The sequence below is a fragment of the Cynara cardunculus genome (genome assembly GCF_001531365.2).
Source record: "Cynara cardunculus var. scolymus isolate 2C chromosome LG 10, CcrdV1, whole genome shotgun sequence".
NCBI classification, from domain to species: domain Eukaryota; kingdom Viridiplantae; phylum Streptophyta; class Magnoliopsida; order Asterales; family Asteraceae; genus Cynara; species Cynara cardunculus.
Window position 1 is genome coordinate 12,250,009 of NC_037537.1, and position 18,601 is coordinate 12,268,609.

General features: G+C 36.5%; 3 protein-coding genes across 5 annotated transcripts in view; 2 read left to right on the plus strand and 1 right to left on the minus strand.

Moving 5' to 3' along the window:
- LOC112519995 (probable galacturonosyltransferase-like 9) overlaps positions 1-1,117 on the plus strand; it is a 1,857-nt gene extending 740 nt beyond the window's left edge. The window contains exon 2 of the mRNA XM_025128300.1: positions 1,094-1,117. Within this exon, the coding sequence (XP_024984068.1) occupies positions 1,094-1,117 (24 nt within the window). The remainder of the gene's footprint in view (positions 1-1,093) is intronic.
- Positions 753-7,876, plus strand: LOC112519882 (peptidyl-prolyl cis-trans isomerase FKBP42). Of its 2 annotated transcripts, XM_025128194.1 has the most exons (9): positions 753-841; positions 1,107-1,218; positions 2,883-2,951; positions 3,056-3,238; positions 5,052-5,141; positions 5,750-5,934; positions 6,450-6,572; positions 6,685-6,837; positions 7,330-7,876. In XM_025128194.1, the coding sequence occupies exons 2-9, from the start codon at positions 1,182-1,184 to the stop codon at positions 7,660-7,662; spliced, it is 1,173 nt and encodes a 390-aa protein (XP_024983962.1). In that variant the 5' UTR covers positions 753-841; positions 1,107-1,181; the 3' UTR covers positions 7,663-7,876. The 2 variants fall into 2 exon arrangements, with proteins under 2 accessions (XP_024983962.1, XP_024983963.1); XM_025128195.1 differs by having other exon boundaries at positions 779-1,218.
- A 2,548-nt stretch (positions 7,877-10,424) lies between these two features.
- Positions 10,425-17,463, minus strand: LOC112519311 (DNA topoisomerase 2). 2 transcript variants are annotated; one of them, XM_025127363.1, is made up of 18 exons: positions 16,839-17,463; positions 15,785-16,062; positions 15,631-15,697; positions 15,276-15,546; positions 14,991-15,187; positions 14,666-14,875; positions 14,343-14,570; positions 14,109-14,273; positions 13,676-14,017; positions 13,456-13,589; positions 13,005-13,359; positions 12,729-12,915; positions 12,581-12,634; positions 11,902-12,371; positions 11,630-11,813; positions 11,474-11,544; positions 11,229-11,394; positions 10,425-11,138 (listed from the first exon to the last, which is right to left on the minus strand). In XM_025127363.1, the coding sequence occupies exons 1-18, from the start codon at positions 17,412-17,414 to the stop codon at positions 10,588-10,590; spliced, it is 4,506 nt and encodes a 1,501-aa protein (XP_024983131.1). In that variant the 5' UTR covers positions 17,415-17,463; the 3' UTR covers positions 10,425-10,587. The 2 variants fall into 2 exon arrangements, with proteins under 2 accessions (XP_024983131.1, XP_024983130.1); XM_025127362.1 differs by having other exon boundaries at positions 10,425-11,141.
- Between the last annotated feature and the right edge of the window lie 1,138 nt (positions 17,464-18,601).

Here is an 18,601-nt window from a genome sequence, read left to right on the forward strand (position 1 = left end):
ATTTCTCATTTTCTATGTAATTTCTTTAATTTAATTTTTTTATTCTAATTTAATTTAGATTTAATAATAAAGTAATTTATTTTTATTTAATAATATAATTTTTATAAGAATAATAATTAGGTACTATGTTAAAAGTCGATGATTATCTTACTTATATTTTAGTTTTTTATATTTAAAATGAGATGTTTATTATGTATTTGATTATGTTTATCTGCAGTTAGTTACACGTATTAAAAAAAATAAGATTTAATAAGTTGTACTTATGCACAATTTACTTGTAATATTGAATTTTAAGTAATATGCACCATATACAGTAGTACTTCATGCATAAAATATTGTTTTTAAGAGTTTTTGTCAAATGTTTTATAATATAGTATAGATTTTTGAATTCCTTAAAAAAACCTCAAAAATTAATTATGTAAAAAATCGAATTTAAGAAAAAATACAAAGGACCTGTTTAAGCCGCACCTAAGTCGATGACCGGTTCTCGTACCAGTTACAAACAAGTAACCTTAACGGGACCTGAAGTTTTCGATCGAAATCGATTTTTGGCCATCTATTGTTTGATCCGTATGGAAATAGCATTTTTAACTTTTTAAGGGACCTAATTAGAAATTCTCAAACAATAGTGCCCAAAATGTCAAATGGCACAAAGTTTCGCCAGACAAGAGTCGAGATGTGCAGGCCGCAGCATAAACGACTTCAAACCCCCATTTTTTTTGCTAAATTGGTCAAAACCCTTCTGTCTCTCTCTCTCTCTCTCTCTCTCTCTCTCGAATCGTCTTCGATTACTTCAAGTAAGCCAGTGGTATAAACCCCAGAAGTGATAATTCAAACGAAGGCAAGATTTCAGTTCAATCGCACTAAAATTGAACTCCATTTCAATTCTTGATTCTCGTCTATGCTCCTGTAATCTAGGAAAATGAAGGAAATCGGACATTTTGTTTTTAAATTTTGAAAAGATCGCTTTAGTATACATGTTCTTAAATTATGGAAGAAGGGGATCGATTTCCCTTCTGCAGTAGATTCTAATTGTGATTGTGAATCTAAATTTTCGCTATTTGTTATTTTACATATTGTATAATTTGATTAGGAATTCGTTACAGTTCAATATTGAGGATCGTTTTAGCTGATTGAAGTTTGTTGACGAATATAAACAAGTTTTTGAGGTGATCTTGGGAATGGAGGAAGTGCAACATCATCCGATTCAAACAGTTGGTAAGCCATTAAAGTCACTTTTTCCTTTGTGGAGAAAGGATCCTAATTTGATAATTTTTGTTGTGTTGACCCCACAATGCTAAATCAGACACAAGATTTGTTTATTGTTTGATGACAATTATGTATACATAGTATGCTTTTTTGAATGCAGCTAACTATTCTCCAATTAGTTTTAGTACATAGAGTTAGAGGTGGATCGGAGATTATTGTACAGCTGGTCACCATAATCTTGAGGGGTTAGGTTTGATTACCGAGTTGAGTAAGGTATCAAGTATTTGCTGGATTTTTCAGGAGATTCTATGTTCAATAAACATTAAACTTGATCAAGGAAGTTGTATTGAAAAGTAATAAGATGTAGAGTCAACCCTGTGACTCCCAGCTTCGAGGTAAGTTCCTGTTATTGGCCATATATAATTCACATGGTAATAACTAGAATATGTGTCACATGAATCCAAAGGATGATGCTACCACATAGGGTTGAGTAGGAAAGTCTTAGGGTCCATTTGGTTTGACGGAATGTTTTTGAGGGATTTGGATTCCGTGGATGGATTTGGAATGGAATTGAATTTCATTTTTCATAAATAGTTTATAAAAACGAATTATACAAATAATTAAATTACCTTTTTATTGATCGATTATTACAACACGAGTGTTTTTAACATATTTTAGAACATTATCACAAATAAATCTTATGATATCCCGCGAAATACCAACTACCTCCAATGGATTTCTAAATGCCATGTTTGTGGGGTTTCGTTTCCTTTAAACCAAGCACAGGATTGGAATGGAATCCAATTCCATTTCCCACCAAATCCTGCAAACAAACGCCCCTCTAAGGATTTGTTTTCTTGAAACAGATATACATGTCATGTGATACACATGTACTTGAAGGGTGCTAATGTGTCTACAAAGATGACATTAAGAGCAAAAATTGTTTTGTGTGTCCAGTTATCTGTTCGAGTCAAGTCAAAGGTTCTTGTATGCTTTTTGTTGATGATAATAGGTGAGCAGTGGCAGGTTATTTTGAGAAGCATAATATTTTGAGAACCGTGAGAACCAACTACTCATGATGAATATCATGCATGAATAATGAAAATGCAGGCAACAAAGGTGGACGCATGGCCTTCTTTATATTGGACATATGCTCGATAAGGATATATAGGCAGGTTTTTGGTTTGATATGAAGTAAAGTTTTATATGAAGCCTTATGTTGTCTTCCTACCGTTGCTCTTTCTAGTAAGGGACCATAAAGGATGTTGGATGAGGAGTTAATGTACGAGAGACCTATTGCTAGTCATTTCTTCTTAGGTGATTACACATTTAAGGGTCATTTTTGTATGTCTTAAGAGGTTTTGATTTGTAAGTTTATTATTTCAGTGAGAATCCGACTTTGGGTATGCAGAGAACTTTTATAACTTATGAGGTATGATGCAAAGAATATTGATGAAAGGGTAGACGGGTAGTTTTGGAGCTTGGAATCACCCACATAGATAGCACACTTTGTAAGCCAATATGCCGGAGTATCGTGTATTGTACAATGTCGGCATCTTAATCTTTTAATATCAGGAATTGGTTGTAAGTTTTGGTACTTCTGTAAAATTTGTTGACTCAATTCTTGAGCATTGACCATGGAGTCATATGGTTGACTATTGTATAATTTGCAGGTCAAGATGGCGAAATTGAAAGCATACCTGAAGGTTCTTCTGTGACAAATGGAGAACCTCCTCAAGACGGTAGTGTTCTCCAACTACTTGATTCTAAAGTGATGGACTGATGGTGTATTGTAGGCTTTGGTATGAAACCCAAATGTAGTGTAATTAAGCTGGTATGTATGCAGGTCCAGATGCTAAAGAGGAAATTGTGACCGAAGGATCTTCTTTTGTGCATGGAGGGCCTTCTCAAGATGATAACCTACCTCCTAAAGTTGATACGGCAGTGGAATCCCTCCATGAAAAAGTTACAAAGCAGATCATTAAGGAAGGTCATGGTGACAAGCCATCAAAATATTCGACGTGCTTCCGTAAGTCTATGCAAGATTTGCATATGCATGGCCCTTTTTCTTATTAAAAACATTATTTTATTTTTATTTTTTCATTTGTGAGAAATAGGAAGTAAGATACATAAGGTTGAGTTCATTAGGTGGTATTATCATAGTACAAATTGATTTGTAAAGCTGTAGACTGTTGGATTTGCTTTGAAAGCCAATAAATAAGCCAGGAGGCCTTGGTCTTCCTTATGTTGTATCAGAGCCATAATGTGAATGTACATTCATATGAAGTGATGAGCCCTGAAGAAACTGTTGAATATACTTCTTCTTTAGCGAAAAGTCACAAGATCGAGTTGTAGAAACAACCTTTTAGCAAAATAGCCAAAGTGAACCAAACGGACCCACTATATCCCACACAGAGGTGGGTAGGATGTGTGCGGACCTTGCCTCTATCCCAAAGGTAGAAAGACAAACTGCAACTTCTTTTGCAAAATGCAAGTATCAATTGAAGTTCTACAAAGATATGATCCACTCAACCATAAGGGGTTGTGGCGTAGTGGTTGAGGCCCAAGGGGATGTGGTGGACCCATCTACCCTGGGTTCAATTCCAGGTGTTCACAACAATTGTGGCCACTAAGTTTATGAGGGCTGATGTCTTACCGTCGCAATTTGCCGGGATTAGTCTGGGCATAGCTCGGGACACCCTTCCAAAAAAAAGATATGATCCACTCCACCCCGGACTTTTGAAGATAAAAGCATAGGTTGAAGTTCTACATGGATAAAAATTTATTCTTAAAACAAGTATACACTATTTTCTTGTTTGCTTAACCTATTTCTCTCACATCCATCCCTGATGCATTTTTTGGTTTAGCTAGGGGTTTTCACGAAAACAGCCTCTCTAGCCCTTGGGGTAGAGGTAGGGGTGTAAACGAGCCAAAGCGAGTAGTCGGTTATTCGAATAAGGCTCGAAAAAAAAATACCATGCTCGAGCTCGAATAACTTTTCCAATTTAGGGCTTGAGCTCGAATATTTTTTGAATTATCGAGCTCAATGCTCGTTTATAGGCTTGAGGTTGATAATTTTTATATTTTTATTGTATGATTTACGAGCATATGAACATGTTTGGCTCAAAAAAATATTTGCTCGAATGGCTCGGCTCGAGCTCGACTCGAAAAGTTTATCAAGTTTTCGAGCGACCCGAGTCGAACATTGGTGTTATGAAGCTCGACTCGTTAAGTTAAACGAGTTTTATTTTGTGTTCGAGATCGAGGTAAGGTCGAGAATTATTAAGCTCGAGTCCGAGTAGCTCGTTAAAAGCTCGACTCGCTTACACCCCTAGATAGAGGTAAGATCTACATACATCATCCCCCTCCCAAGCCCCGCTTTCGAGTGGGATATACTGAGTTTTTTTGGTTTGGTTTAATTGGGCAATTATTTCAAATCTGTCGCATGGTGTTTCAAATCATGGCACTACTCTGCAACTTCTTTTTTCCTGGACAACGACAGTTTATTAGGTCCAAAACTTACTTGATCACTTGNGAGGTAAGGTCGAGAATTATTAAGCTCGAGTCCGAGTAGCTCGTTAAAAGCTCGACTCGCTTACACCCCTAGATAGAGGTAAGATCTACATACCCCCAACAAATAAAAAGACCCTACCTCTGCTGGGATTTACTGAGTTAGTTTGGTTTGGTTTATTTGTGAAATTATATGAACTATGTCGCATGGTGTTTCAAATCATGGCACTACTCTGCAACTTCTTTTTTCCTGGACAACGACAGTTTATTAGGTCCAAAACTTACTTGATCACTTGGAGACAACACCAGCATAACCGCGTTTATTGTTGTAGTGCACTACAAAGCATGGACCGAAAGTACCCAGCACAAGTTTGAAGACACTTGGCAGGAGCTACAACTTATTGAAGTGGTCTTAGGGAAAGGTATTTATACGTAAAAAGTTCTTACATCTTAATCTAAATAATGTAAGATTAACCTGATTTAATCTACCTTCATGGTGGTATTTTTTCTGCACTAATACTTGCATCAACAAGTGAGGTTGACTTGTTAAACATTCATACTTGACTTTTCATTTCATACAATCCATCGTTCTTGGAATTGCAAAGAGAACATTATGCTTTGCAAGAATAGTCGATTTTGCACACAAATAGTAACTACTCCCTCTGTCCCAGAATAAGTGTCCACTTTTGTAAGTGCCTACTTTCGGATTCTACCATCAACTATGCATAGAGAAATTCATTACTCTCTCTATTACCAAGGGTAAAATTGTCATTTAGTTAGTTAAAAAGTGTAATAATCACACATTTCTAAAACTCTCTGCTTTTTTCATAAATTTGGGATGGAGGAAGTATGATTTTTTTTCCTTTTCTTTTTGGCATTTACATTTCAATTATTATCACAAGAGCAATGAGTAATTTGTGGTGAAAAGCTAAGTATGATGATTAAGAAAGTCTATCACTTGGTTTACTCAAGATCACTTACAGTCATGGAAGATCCGTTGACTTTTCTTGACCCTGTTCTTTTGTACCAGAGAAAAAAGAAATGGCAGGATTGGCAATTGGTCTATCCTCCATGAAATCCGGCGAGCGTGCTCTCTTACACGTGGGTTGGGAACTGGGCTATGGTGAAGAAGGAAGCTTTTCTTTTCCAAATGTCCCACCTAAGGCAGATATCATCTATGAAGTTGAGCTAGTTGGTTTTGATGAAACCAAAGAAGTGAGTATTCAGTAAATAGTTTATTTTCTATCACTCACTAATACAATGTTCACGAGTTAAAAAACAAGATGCCTAGTTTCTGGACTTTTGAGTTTCACCCTTCGAGTGCAGTGTCAGATCTCTATTACAATATGGGTGACCTATGCACCAAGAGGAAATCGACTACCCATTAGATCTTATATGAAATTTTAGCAATTTGAAATCATTATGGGGTTAAAGTTGCCATTTTAATGGGAACGAAAAGAATTTGAACTCTCTAATGCGACAAAGTGATGGTCTCCTTCCATCGCTAACCTAGTTTCGCTCCCTAATGATCTGAGCATATGCACAGTATTTTGTAAAGAAAGTCAAGGTAAGGTCAGCTTACATCTTGCCCTCACTCTACCTCCGGGTGGGATATACGGGGTTTTTTTGTTCGGTTTGGTTTAGATTACTTTTTAAAGAGGATTATTCAGTCTGAAATCCGTAGATCCGCTGATGATTGAGGTGGCTGATAAATACAAATGTTTGTATAGGGGAAAGCTCGTGGTGACATGACAGTAGAAGAGAGAATCAGCACAGCAGATAGGAGAAGGATGGACGGAAATGCGTTGTTTAAAGAAGAAAAACTAGAGGAGGCTATGCAACAGTATGAAATGGTGAAACTGAATATTCCTTAAAAATTTCTGAAATTTCTTTTCCTAATTTCTGAAAAAAAATTGCGAATTCTGTTCTCACATGTTCGTGTTGATTCTTCCGTGGACATAATAGGCCATCGCATATATGGGTGATGATTTCATGTTTCAATTGTTCGGCAAGTATCAGGACATGGCTTTGGCAGTCAAAAACCCGTGTCACCTTAACATTGCAGCTTGTTTGATAAAGCTCAAACGCTATGAAGACGCCATTGCTCAATGCACCATTGTATGTATCCCATTCGTTGATTATGTTCGTCCATTCTTCAGCTTTTTTATTTTTACCTTTAGGGTTTAAGGTTTACACTGTGTTCTCAAATTTGGGAAGAAAGTAAAAGAAAGCTTTTAGGTGCTGTTTGGCAATTGCTGAATGGTTTGGTGCAGAATGATTAAGTGGTCAAAATGATTAAAAGGCTCTTATGACATAGTGCAAAATGAAATATAATTGTTTGGTAATTGTGTACAATGAAATTAGGGCTCTTAATGGTTAAGGGAGATCCAGGATACAAAATCATTCAGAGGGTTTTAGAACCATTAAGAGGCAGACATTTTTTTTGCAAAACAAGATTCACCTCTTAAAGGTTGCCTCTTAATGGAACTATTAAGAGGTAAACAAACAACCCCTAAGGGAACTATTAAGAGGTAAACAAACAACCCCTTAGACGTTTGGCAAAACCATTTATGTATAATTTCCAAATTAAACCCTCAATATATTTTCTAGGTACTTGCAGAGGATCAAAATAACGTGAAAGCGCTGTTTAGACGAGGGAAAGCTAAATCTGAACTCGGACAGACGGATGCTGCCCGAGAAGACTTCTTGAAAGCTCGTAAATTAGCCCCAGAAGACAAAGCGATATTGAAGGAACTACGGGTGCTAGCCGAAGATGACAAGATGGTTTATCAGAAACAAAAGGAGCTTTACAAAGGATTGTTCGGACCAAGACCCGAGCCCAAACACACGAAGACTGGTTCAAGCTGGTTGGTTTTTGTTTGGCAATGGCTGCTCTCGTTATTCCACCGTCTTTTCAGGCGTGAAAGGCTGAAAACTGATTGAAAATGGAAGGGTGAAGATGATAACAGTTTCAGATGATGATTAAGTTTATGGGTTTGAATTGAATGCAAAATTTAGAACTTGTACATGGTTCTTGAGGATACTGTTGTATTATTATCGTCTGTTCTTCTAAACTTTTGACTTTAGATATTCAAGCCTACTACTACCTTCGTGTAGATTAATTATGGGTGTTCTGTTCAAATTATAAGATATTATGAAGTATTTCGTAACAAATCGGTGTGAACGACTTTGCAGGAATGGAATGGATTTGAGGATTTGGATTTCAAATTCATTCCAATCTCATTTTTGGTTTGTTGGATTGTCTGAATTTGAAATCCTACAAACACAAGATTTTGAAATCTTTAGGGGTGCTCGGGATTTCGTTAGATTGTATGAAATAAGGCTTTAAAAAATGTTAAAAACATTTGGTTTGTAATAATCAATTAATAAAAATGTAATTTTATTATTTTTATAATTATTTTATAAATTATTTATAAGTAATGGAATCCAATGTTATTTCAAATCCTACGAATCAAACATACCATTGTAGTTATCAAATGAATAACTCATATTTGGAGGGTTCATTGATTTACTATGAGCATCTCTAACAATTTTTAAAAAATAAAAAGAAAAAATGAATATTTGTTCATTATTTTACTCAACAGATCTTTTATGTTGTTCTTTAAACCAGATGAAATGATAGTTTATTTCAAATTTAAAGAATTCTGTCAAATTTAATGTGAGGAATCAGAAATAATTCTTGAAATATTTTAGGTTAGAATAAAGTACCCAATGATTCTATTTTACAAGCATTGTTAAACTTAGGGGCCGTTTATTAAACGCTTACTCGATAAGTGTTCACCGAGCAATTTTCCTCACCGGATGAACATGGCAAAGGCCAAGAATCTTACCTAGTAAGAACGATGATAAGGATAGAGGGTCTCTTACCCTGTAAGTGAGGGTGACGACTCTTACATAAGCGCTTACCAGGTAAATTGTTGTATATGATACGTTTTGATGTACTACAATCTTATCCGATAAAATAAATTATAGTGTTGACTCTTAAAGGTAAGCGCTTACCAGGTAAGCATTTAGGTAAACGGCCCTTTAATAAAAATAATTACAAATAAAACACTATAATTACTTTAATAACTTCAATTTTTCCATGATGCAAATATACAAAATACTATAAAACCACCAAATGATCTTCTGAACCAAACACTTGTGTTTTATGCATTAAAAGTTGTACTTTCTTCCTAAATTAAACTACCAATGATGCTTAAACATGGACATCCATTCACAATAAGCACAAACAATCTTTTGAGATATATAAACATAAACCGCAAATGATAGACTCATGAGTACCAAATCCTTCCAATCCCCTTTGCGTTTTGGACTCAAGAAATCTTGGATCCCTTTCCCAAGCTTCTCGACACCCACAAAAACCTCCATCAAACTTGGCTTCTTTTCGTTACCTTCCTTCTCTTTATCCGTTTGTGGATCAAATGGAACCCGGGTTCCGCAAGCCACAAAGGTGGGTCGGGTTTGGTGGTTCATGGGGTTGATCAAATCTTGAATTGTGGTCTTTGATGTTCTGGTGTGGAATGAAGGGCTAATTGAGAAGGAAGCCATATGGTTTTGGTGTCAAATGGTTAAAGTTTGAAGCTTTTGAGCATTTGATGGTTTGGTTTGATCATTTTCAAGTGTTGAGATGGGTGTTTGATTTGTGTTTTTTTTTAAGAAGAAAAAGAGGATAAAGCAATGGGTTTCATGGACCATGTTAATCATGGAAGCAAAATATCTTAGGAAAGTGGAAGCCTTTTGACACCTCATGTTTTGGAGTGAAGAAATGGATAAGAGGGTTTACCAACCCTATGTCCGGACTTCTTGTCTGACTTTGATTGGTGTCATAATTCATTCAACATTTTTTTTATGAAATAATTGGATTAAAATAGAAAATACTATGGTTTTTAAAATTAAGAAAATATGCATTAAAAATGAAACAAAGTTCAACTTAGTCTTGGTGTTATTTATTAAACGTTTATATGGTAAATATTTACAATCTTGTTAAAGCATCCACAATGCATAACTCATTCAAATACTTTTTACATTTGTCACATCAGCTTTCAACTAATTTTATCCAACAAAATTCCATCTTTAAAAACCCTCTCTTGCATGCTTTTTTGTATTAAATTATTAATATGATAGCAAAACCTGTTGTAGAAGTCTACATTTTCATAAAAGCTATTTCAATACCTTATTGGAATAGTAAAAATCATTATAACTTTCGAATGGAGATGCTCAAGAATCTTATCCGTTAAGAGTGATAATAAAAATCCAGAGTTTTATCCGGTAAATGAAGTACATTTACTCAATTAGTGTTGACTAGATAAACTATCACATACAATGCCGTTTTAATAGATTAGAATTTTACCCGGTACAAGTAATAGTGTTTACTTTTACCGGATAAGCGTTTGGATAAATGAAAACTTAATTCTTATTTAGAAACTCTTTTTCTCAATCAAAAATAGTAAAGATCGTAGCAAAGAACTCTTGTGGATTCCTCCGGATCGAACCAGGTGAAGTTTTTTTTATTAACCTGGATATCCAACCCGTCATAAGAGTCCACTAATCCTAGGTCACCATCTACTTTGCAAATAGTCCGGAAGTTTGGAAGAATTTTGGAAAGAAATCAATTATTATATAGTGTATAGTTGATGGCTTGATGCTTTGTAATGTTGCCCACCAGGTGTTTGATAAATGGAAATCCAATAATTTAGAGAATCATTAGCTATGATTACTAATCAAAACAAACATGGACTAGTCCAAAAGCAATGGATCTACGAAATCATCACCTAAAAACTTGTACTTACCAATGACATTAACCAAACAACATTGTCCAACAGAACAAGCATGTATTGAATTCCCTTACTCTTCATCTTCATCGTCATCATCATCAAATTCAGAATCCTCAGATGGTTTATCTTCCTCACTCTCATCAGAATCACTCACCACATATGTTGTCTTCCTTCTGTTTACCCTCTGGGGTCTAGCATTCGGTGGTGGTGCCGCCACTTCACCGCTTGTTTCTGCCACCATCTCCTCTTCACTACTACTCAACCTTCCCAACATAGACCCGCTTTTCTTGTTAAACGGTGAAGGTCTCATCTTCCTCACCTTCTTTTCCGGTGATGCTGCTGGCTTTAACGCTTCTGTAATCAGTCTTTGTCCATCAGGAACGGTTTGTTGGGATTTCTTAGCAGCTGGTCCTCTTTTCTTGGTAGCTCCAGTTGGAGGTTTGGTTGCTGCCACCACTTTTCGGCCTCCACCACGCTTCTTTTTCTCCACCGGTGCTTCACTCAGGACTTCAAAGTCAGAACCATCTTCCATCACCATTTCATCTTCATCATCAGAAATCTCAGTGATGGTAGCCTTCTTTGCAGCACCTCTTTTAGTTGGTCCTTTCTTGTTTGGAACAACTACTGCCATTTTGGTTTAATAATCAATTAGAAACTTCACATACCTTATTTTTCTTCTTCAAAAATACAAAGATTTCAGATGGTTATTACCTTCTGATTGATCAGGAGAGGATTCAATATTATGTCTTGCTAATTGATCTTCCAATTCAACAATCACATCATCTTCCTGCTCAGATTGTATATTATGTTTCCCAAGTCGATCTGCCAGCGAAGGAATTTCCTCATCGTCATCTTCGTCTATCAAAGTAGGTTTCGCCTGCTCACAATAGATTAAACCTTTAATTCACTACTAACAAACTACATTACAACAAACTCAATGATTTGTGAATTCCTACCTTATTCTTGGCCGGAGGTTTCTTTGAACCTGCTGCTCGACCTCTTGGTTTTGCGACAGCAGGAGCATTGCCTGAGACCATCAAAACAAGAATTATACTACATAAAATGTAACCAGAGAAAAAGGCTTTATTGATTGACTTGATTCTAGGACATACCTGTTTCCATTGCAGAACTAACGGAAGTTTCCATGGGTTCAGCAACTGCCGCTGTGATGGTTGCCTTCTTGGTAACTGCCTTTCTGGCAGGCTTCCTAACATTCCTACCACCACCAGCCTTCGCTGCCTTTTCTTGTTGTCTCCTTCTCTCTGCTTCATCTTTCGCATCTCTCTTGTCTTGTTCCTGATTACACACAAAAAAGTTCAAGATTTGAAGAATCCCAAAATGAAAAAATAATCTTTTCACAAAAAACAAAAATACAAAAGCGTACATCAAGTTGTTTCTCAAGAGCATCAAGATCTCGCAACCATAGAGACCTCGAAGGAGTGCCTGTGAGCTCATCAAATATTGCTTTTTTCGTATCCCTTTCAGCACATAGCTGATTTTTCTTCTTAAGGGTAAGGGTTCGAAGTTCCATAGACAGCAAGTAATCATATTCTGTTCCGGGAATCGTCTTGCTGGCAGTAGCTTGATATTTTTCCTCAATCACCACCTCAGACGTTTCCTCCTCTGTAGCCTCATCGGTTTCCTCACTTCCTTCAACATGATCAACCGCTCCTGCAATCGATGCTTCTAACACAGCTTCCTTTGGTAAAGGCGTATAGCCTTTATCTTTCAACTCGGCATACAGGTCTTCTATCACTCTGTTGTTCAGAATGATTGTTCCTGCCATAACCTCAAGAATAAACCTGACTTTGTTTTCCAGCTGCAATAAAGCCTTCCGAAGCTCGTGAAGCAGAGCTGTCTGTAATCCATATAACCACAATTTAGTCGATGCAACATTGAAAACATAAGACTCCATTTTTGGGGCACAAAAAGAATTTTTATTCACAAGTAATGTCAGAGGTATCTTCAATCATTATAGAGTAAATATTAGTTTATATAATTATAAAACTTGCCTGTATCTTCAATCATTATAGAGTAAATATTAGTTTATATAGTTATAAAACTTGCCTTTCTTTTCTCATAATATTTGAGACGAAGGTGAAAGAACTCCTCAAGGACTGTAAACGCAATAAACAGAAGAAAAAAAGTTAAAGATCAAATGATTCGTATATGGATTGTCGTATTGGATAGCATTTTGTCACTCATACTTACTTTGTTCAGGGGTGTCATACTTCTTTATTACACCGTTTGCATCAAAAAGATGCATGTTACTTGTGTTTAAATTGCTCGTTAGCTTAAACTTTTTCAGAAACCCCTCCTGCCTTGCATTGTTCATTTGTTCTGCAGACATGATAACTTCAAAATTTACAGTCGTATCATCATTATGAGCCATATATTCCTGCAAAATACAAGCTTCCCAATAAGACTTCAAATCATCACTAAATGTGCAATATGTAATTTTAAGAATTTAACTCGTTAATATACTACCTCAATGAATGGTTCCTTGTCCTTCCCTGACAATGAAGCTGCCTCCAAAAATTCCTTATATTCTTGAGTCCATTTCCTTATTGGCAGCTCAGAGATAATAAGCTTATTTGGTTCATCCTCTTTTTCCTCTACAATTCCTGTAGTTGTATATCCAGTGTCCTTTGATGTCATTTTCAGAATGGTTCCCTTGAACCATTTATACCATGGATCCATTGGCACCAATGGTTCATTGTTCAATAGGCGCTTGAGGTTAGCGATGATATCCCTTGGATTGTAATTTGGTACAAATGTACTCCACCCAGTGCCTATCCCTTCACTTCCATTCACCAGAGCCATTGGAATTATAGGCATGAACCTGTTTAAACAATTTGTTTAAGAAAACTAACAAATGCAAAAACAAACACAACCACACAATATCATATTTAACACCCACACGAAATTTGGATATTACCAGGTAGGCTCAATGGATTGCCCATCTTCATTCAAGTAGTCTAGGAGAAGTTCATCTGACTTTTGAAAAAGATGTCGAGTGATAGGAGAAAGCTTAGTGTAGATATATCTGCCACTTGCATGATCTTTGCCACCCTGTGAAAAAGTACTTCGAAAGTTTAGCAAGTACAAAACAGAAGTAAGAAACTACAAATGTGTATATACATGTATGTATATCTCACCATCTGACGGGTGCCAAATTGCCCACTTGGGTAAAGAAGGTTGATATTATTGCTGCCCACATAATTTTGAGCCATGCCAATGATCGTACTTACAAGACTTTGCTCCCCATGATGATAAGCAGAATGCTCAGATACATAGCCACTAAATTGAGCAACTTTTACTTCCTGGAAAATGGGCTTCTTGAAGGCACAGAATAAAATCTTTCTCTGCCCTGGTTTCAATCCATCTACCATTGATGGTATAGATCTTTGAAGATCAGCCATTGAAAATAGAATAAGCTCCTTGTTGATGAAGTCACGATATGGGATATGTTTCTCCTTCGAATCAAAATAAGTACCGGCCTGCATAACAAAATGACACAAACGATCATAAAGAAATGCTCATCTTAGCTCCATTGGCTGCTAGATTGACAAAAGCTGCAAATAAACAAACCTGAAGTGCCCGGAGCCAGGTCTTCCTGGCCTCAATTTTCTTCTTACTAAATGCCAGCTCTATTGCCTCACCATCCTCATCATCAGCCCAAACAAAATCCTTCTTATGCTTGTCAAGATCAGCAAAGTATTCCGCCCCTTCTTTACCATTACTTGTTCCCAGCCCCTGTAAAGTAGTGAAAATTTTAGTTGCAAATAGCGAAAAATTAGGATAACTGGTTATTCATAAACAAACCTTATAGTACTTTATTTTGTATTCTCTTGCCCTGTGCCCCAGATTTTCCTTCCAACCCTCATACTCGGGCATTGTATAGAACGATAACACATTCTTAGTCCTCTTGTTAGTAGCCTTAACAATTGGCGTGATGAACTCAAGCACAAAGTTCGGAACTTTTAGTAAAGACGGCCAAAATGTGTGAAGGAAGTTAATCAACAACCCTTTGATGTGTGAACCATCATGATCCTACATAACCACAAATTATGGTGTATCAGCAGAATGACATAGCAATACTAGATATCATTTACATCAAAATGAAAGGATTTTTTTGGTTACATCACCTGATCAGCCATTATCATCAAATGCCCATATCTCAAGGACTTCACATTTTCGTAAACTTTAGCCTGCTGAAGCCCAAGAATCTTCTTAATGTTCTGAATTTCAGCATTCTCCTGTAACTGTTTAGGGCTTGCTTCCCTCACATTCAGCAGTTTACCCCTCAATGGAAACACACCATAGAAATCTTGGCCCACGACAGATAATCCAGACATCTGTATGACAAATTGCATTCATATTATACAATGTCTTTCTTTTTCCGAACAAACATACACTTGAAAGTGATCATGCTTGCAGGTGGATGCTTATTGAAGAACAAGACCAACTTACTGCAAGAGCTTTGGCTGAATCTCCTTCCGTCAGTATCAAGGTACAGTTATCGGAATTACTTGTAGCCGCATAATTAGCCTCTTCAAGTTTAGGAATGTTGAGCTTTCCCCTCTTGTTACCATCGGTTTTCTTGAGGTCATTCTGCTGTTTAAACTGTACCCAAGAGACGACTCTTTTCACCACATCAGATTTGGCCACTGCAAAATGAATAACAAAATAGATTAAGGCGACTTTGACAAAATAAAAGCATAATTTCCTGATTCTGCAATGAAAATGAATGCATACCTTTCTTTAAGAAGTCCGGTGTGAGTTCACATGTTGACCCAAAACTACTTTGTTTAATCGTCAAAGTCTCCTTTGTTTGTGAATCAAAAGCAGGATTGTCAATGAGTGCATTGACAAATACCCATAGATAATTCTTTACATTGTGGGCTTTGAGAGTAGCATGTTTGTTCTGTTTCTTTACAACAGCTACCAAGTGATTGGCAATCTGATTGGTTATGTAGTCAACATGAGTCCCTCCCTTGATTGTGGCAATATTGTTCACAAAGCTGACCTGATATATAAAAATGAAGTAAAATAAGTTGGTATTAAGCTGTTGTGGTACCTAGCAAACTAAATAATCTCAAAGAATTCATACCTGTTCAAAATGTCCATCAGCCATACTAACACATATCTCCCATCTTTCATTTACTTTCTCATATAGCCTATAAAATGACAGATTAAATGAGCATCAAAGTAACACTTTTTATAAAGAATGGCTTGGAATCAAATATAGGTGTCGAAAAAAGAACCTTAAGGTGTCGGCAGATGATGGGAGATAAAGCTTCACATAGTCTTCGAATGTTTTAGGAGGAACACGTTTTCCATCTAGTTCAACTTTCACACTCTTTCCAAGGCAGCCTGCTAAATCAACTACCCGCTTCTTCATCAAAGCGACTACATCATCTTCAAGGCATTCCATGCCAAATTTGGATAAATCAGGCTTAAATGAGACCATGGTCCAATTTTCACCAGACTTGCACTTTGTTATGGTTGGCTCAGATTTATTCCCCATGTTGTTTGAGAACACCTAAAGCACAACCAAATGCTACAAATCAGCAGCAATACCAACATAAAGATAACTCCAAACAAATCATGGTAAGCAAGCTGAAGAATCACAAACCATAAATGATAAATCTATCTGTAAAGCACAAGGGTGGTGCCTGATTGGTTTGAGCTTGGCTCCAAAGGTCAAAAGTACCAGAAGGTCCCAGGTTCAAACCAAGGAGGAATAAAAATCCCCTTGTGGCCACGGAGGTTCAAATGTGGTGACTCCGGGCTATCTGTAAAGCAGGTGGTCGCCCTAGGATTAGTCGGCTCACATAGCGGGTTAATCAAAACTTCAGATAATAAGAAAACATTCAGTTTGGGGTTCAAAAAATAATTAGGAATCCAGTTCATGATAAAATAACCTGATCAGTGATACATGTCAAATTATAAACCCTAAGTCAGAAAACCACAAAGAATAAGAGCATAGAAAATCAGTAAAAGTCGACTTCAATCAAATACTATTTCTTAAGAAAACAAATACGTTATAAGAAACTGTTAAGGCCCTAATTATTCCAAATTTTAGTCTTCTATCTGAGATTTTTAATCCCAAATCTATCTTTTGAAGACAAGAATCAGTGAAATCCACAATCTATAACATAACGCCTATGATTCCTAAAACCTAATTCACAAACAAAATGAGACATTTTACCTAAAGCAGACCAAGAACAATAAGAAATCAAGAAATCTCAAAGTACTAGATTCAAATTTATAAGAACCCTAAATCTTCACAAATACGCTGTATCATTGAAGTTATACCTGCTTATATCTTCTGTTACGCTTCCCATCTGCAGTCTCGATTGTAAACTCGGTGGAGAAGATGTTGGCAAGCTTCGCACCATAACCATTTCTCCCACCAGTAGTTTTTTTAATAGAATCATCGTAATTACTACTAGTCAGCAAATGCCCAAAAATCAACTCAGGAACATAGATCTGTTCCTCCTTGTGAATTTCTACGGGTATTCCATCTCCATTATTATACACACTGATTAAATTCTTGTCGACATCAATAGTGACCTTCACAGAGTCCATTTTAGGATCTCGCTGCTTGTTGTCAGCGGCATTCACAAGAATCTCATCAAAGATCTTGTAGAGACCAGGGACGTACGATATTGGTCTTTTCACCATTTGATCTCCTTCCCATACCCAAAGTGTTTGTTCATGCTTTTCAATGGATCCGATGTAAGTATCCGGCCGGAGAAGAATATGCTCGAGCTGAGTCTTCTTCTGAAAAGTTTCTTCGATGGTCCTACCTCTTTTGCTGGCAACTTTAGTGGTCGGTGGGATGTTATCGGTGGTGCTTGATTGCAGTGGCTGGCGTTGCTCTGTCGCCATGGTTGTTCCAGAGACACAGAGATGGTGTCTGTAGAGGATGAAGTGAGGATCGAGATGAGGAGAAATGGGGGGGTTCAGCGGCTGTGGGTGGTGGTGTAATCAACGATAAATAATAAGTTTGTGAGGGTTTTGAAATTTGAAAGCGTGAGCGGGAAAATCAAAGTGAAGATTGAAACTTTTTGAATCCTGGCATAGTGTGTTGTACCGTCTTTAATTTGAAACCCAATAAATAATTAATTTCTGATTTTATATTTTTCAATATAAAAAGCTCCAATTGTGTACACGATCAATGTGGCGGAAGCCGTGAATTTTAACGATTTTGAAGTTTCACTGGTTTTATTAGAGAAAATTTAACGATGATACAAGTTACACTTGGTCTTTACATATTAATACAATCTGAATAAATAAGAGTTATGGTTACAATTATAGTCTATCGATGAAAAAGATTGTATGAAAGTTTAAAATCTAATATATTTAAAATCCAATATAATTAAATGACTCTACAAATGTGTTCGATTTACACCAAGAGCAAAAAATTAAGAGATCGAGAGCAAGACCGAGAGTTCTAACAATCGAATGAGAGATGAATGAGAGAACTTTTAGTACTTTGTCAAAAGCTATTTGAAGTAGCTTTTTAAAAAACTTGTTTCTGGCGGGTTAAAGTGAGCTTTTTATCACGTCCTGTAGAAGTTTATCGATAAGTCGTAATATTGTAGATCAATCAAAAGAATGGCAAAACTTTAAAAAAATATCAAAAAGGGTCAAGCAAAATAAAGTGGATCCAAACGTATTATGAATCATCCACACATGTTTTAAACTTGTTAGTTAGAAGCTTCATCTCAACAACTCCACAAACACCCGAGAATTTGAGTAATAGAAGAAAAGTTGTTTCAATCATTTTTAACATTGTTGTTTGCTCATCTTGTTTGGGACTCATTAGTTCGAAAAGGGTCACATATGCAAGCTTACGAAGACAAATCTACAACAAGTGGTATCAAAGTAAGGTCCGCGACGATGACAAACAACATGGAGACGAATCTTATAATTGAAATGAGACTTGAGGACGAGAAAAGTTTGATCAAGAAACTACCAATGTTCAAACAAAAAGTTGGGGCCAATCAAATGAGTTGATGCATGAATGCTGAAGTCGTTGATATGGAAAAGTCACTTGGATAACTGAATGGAAT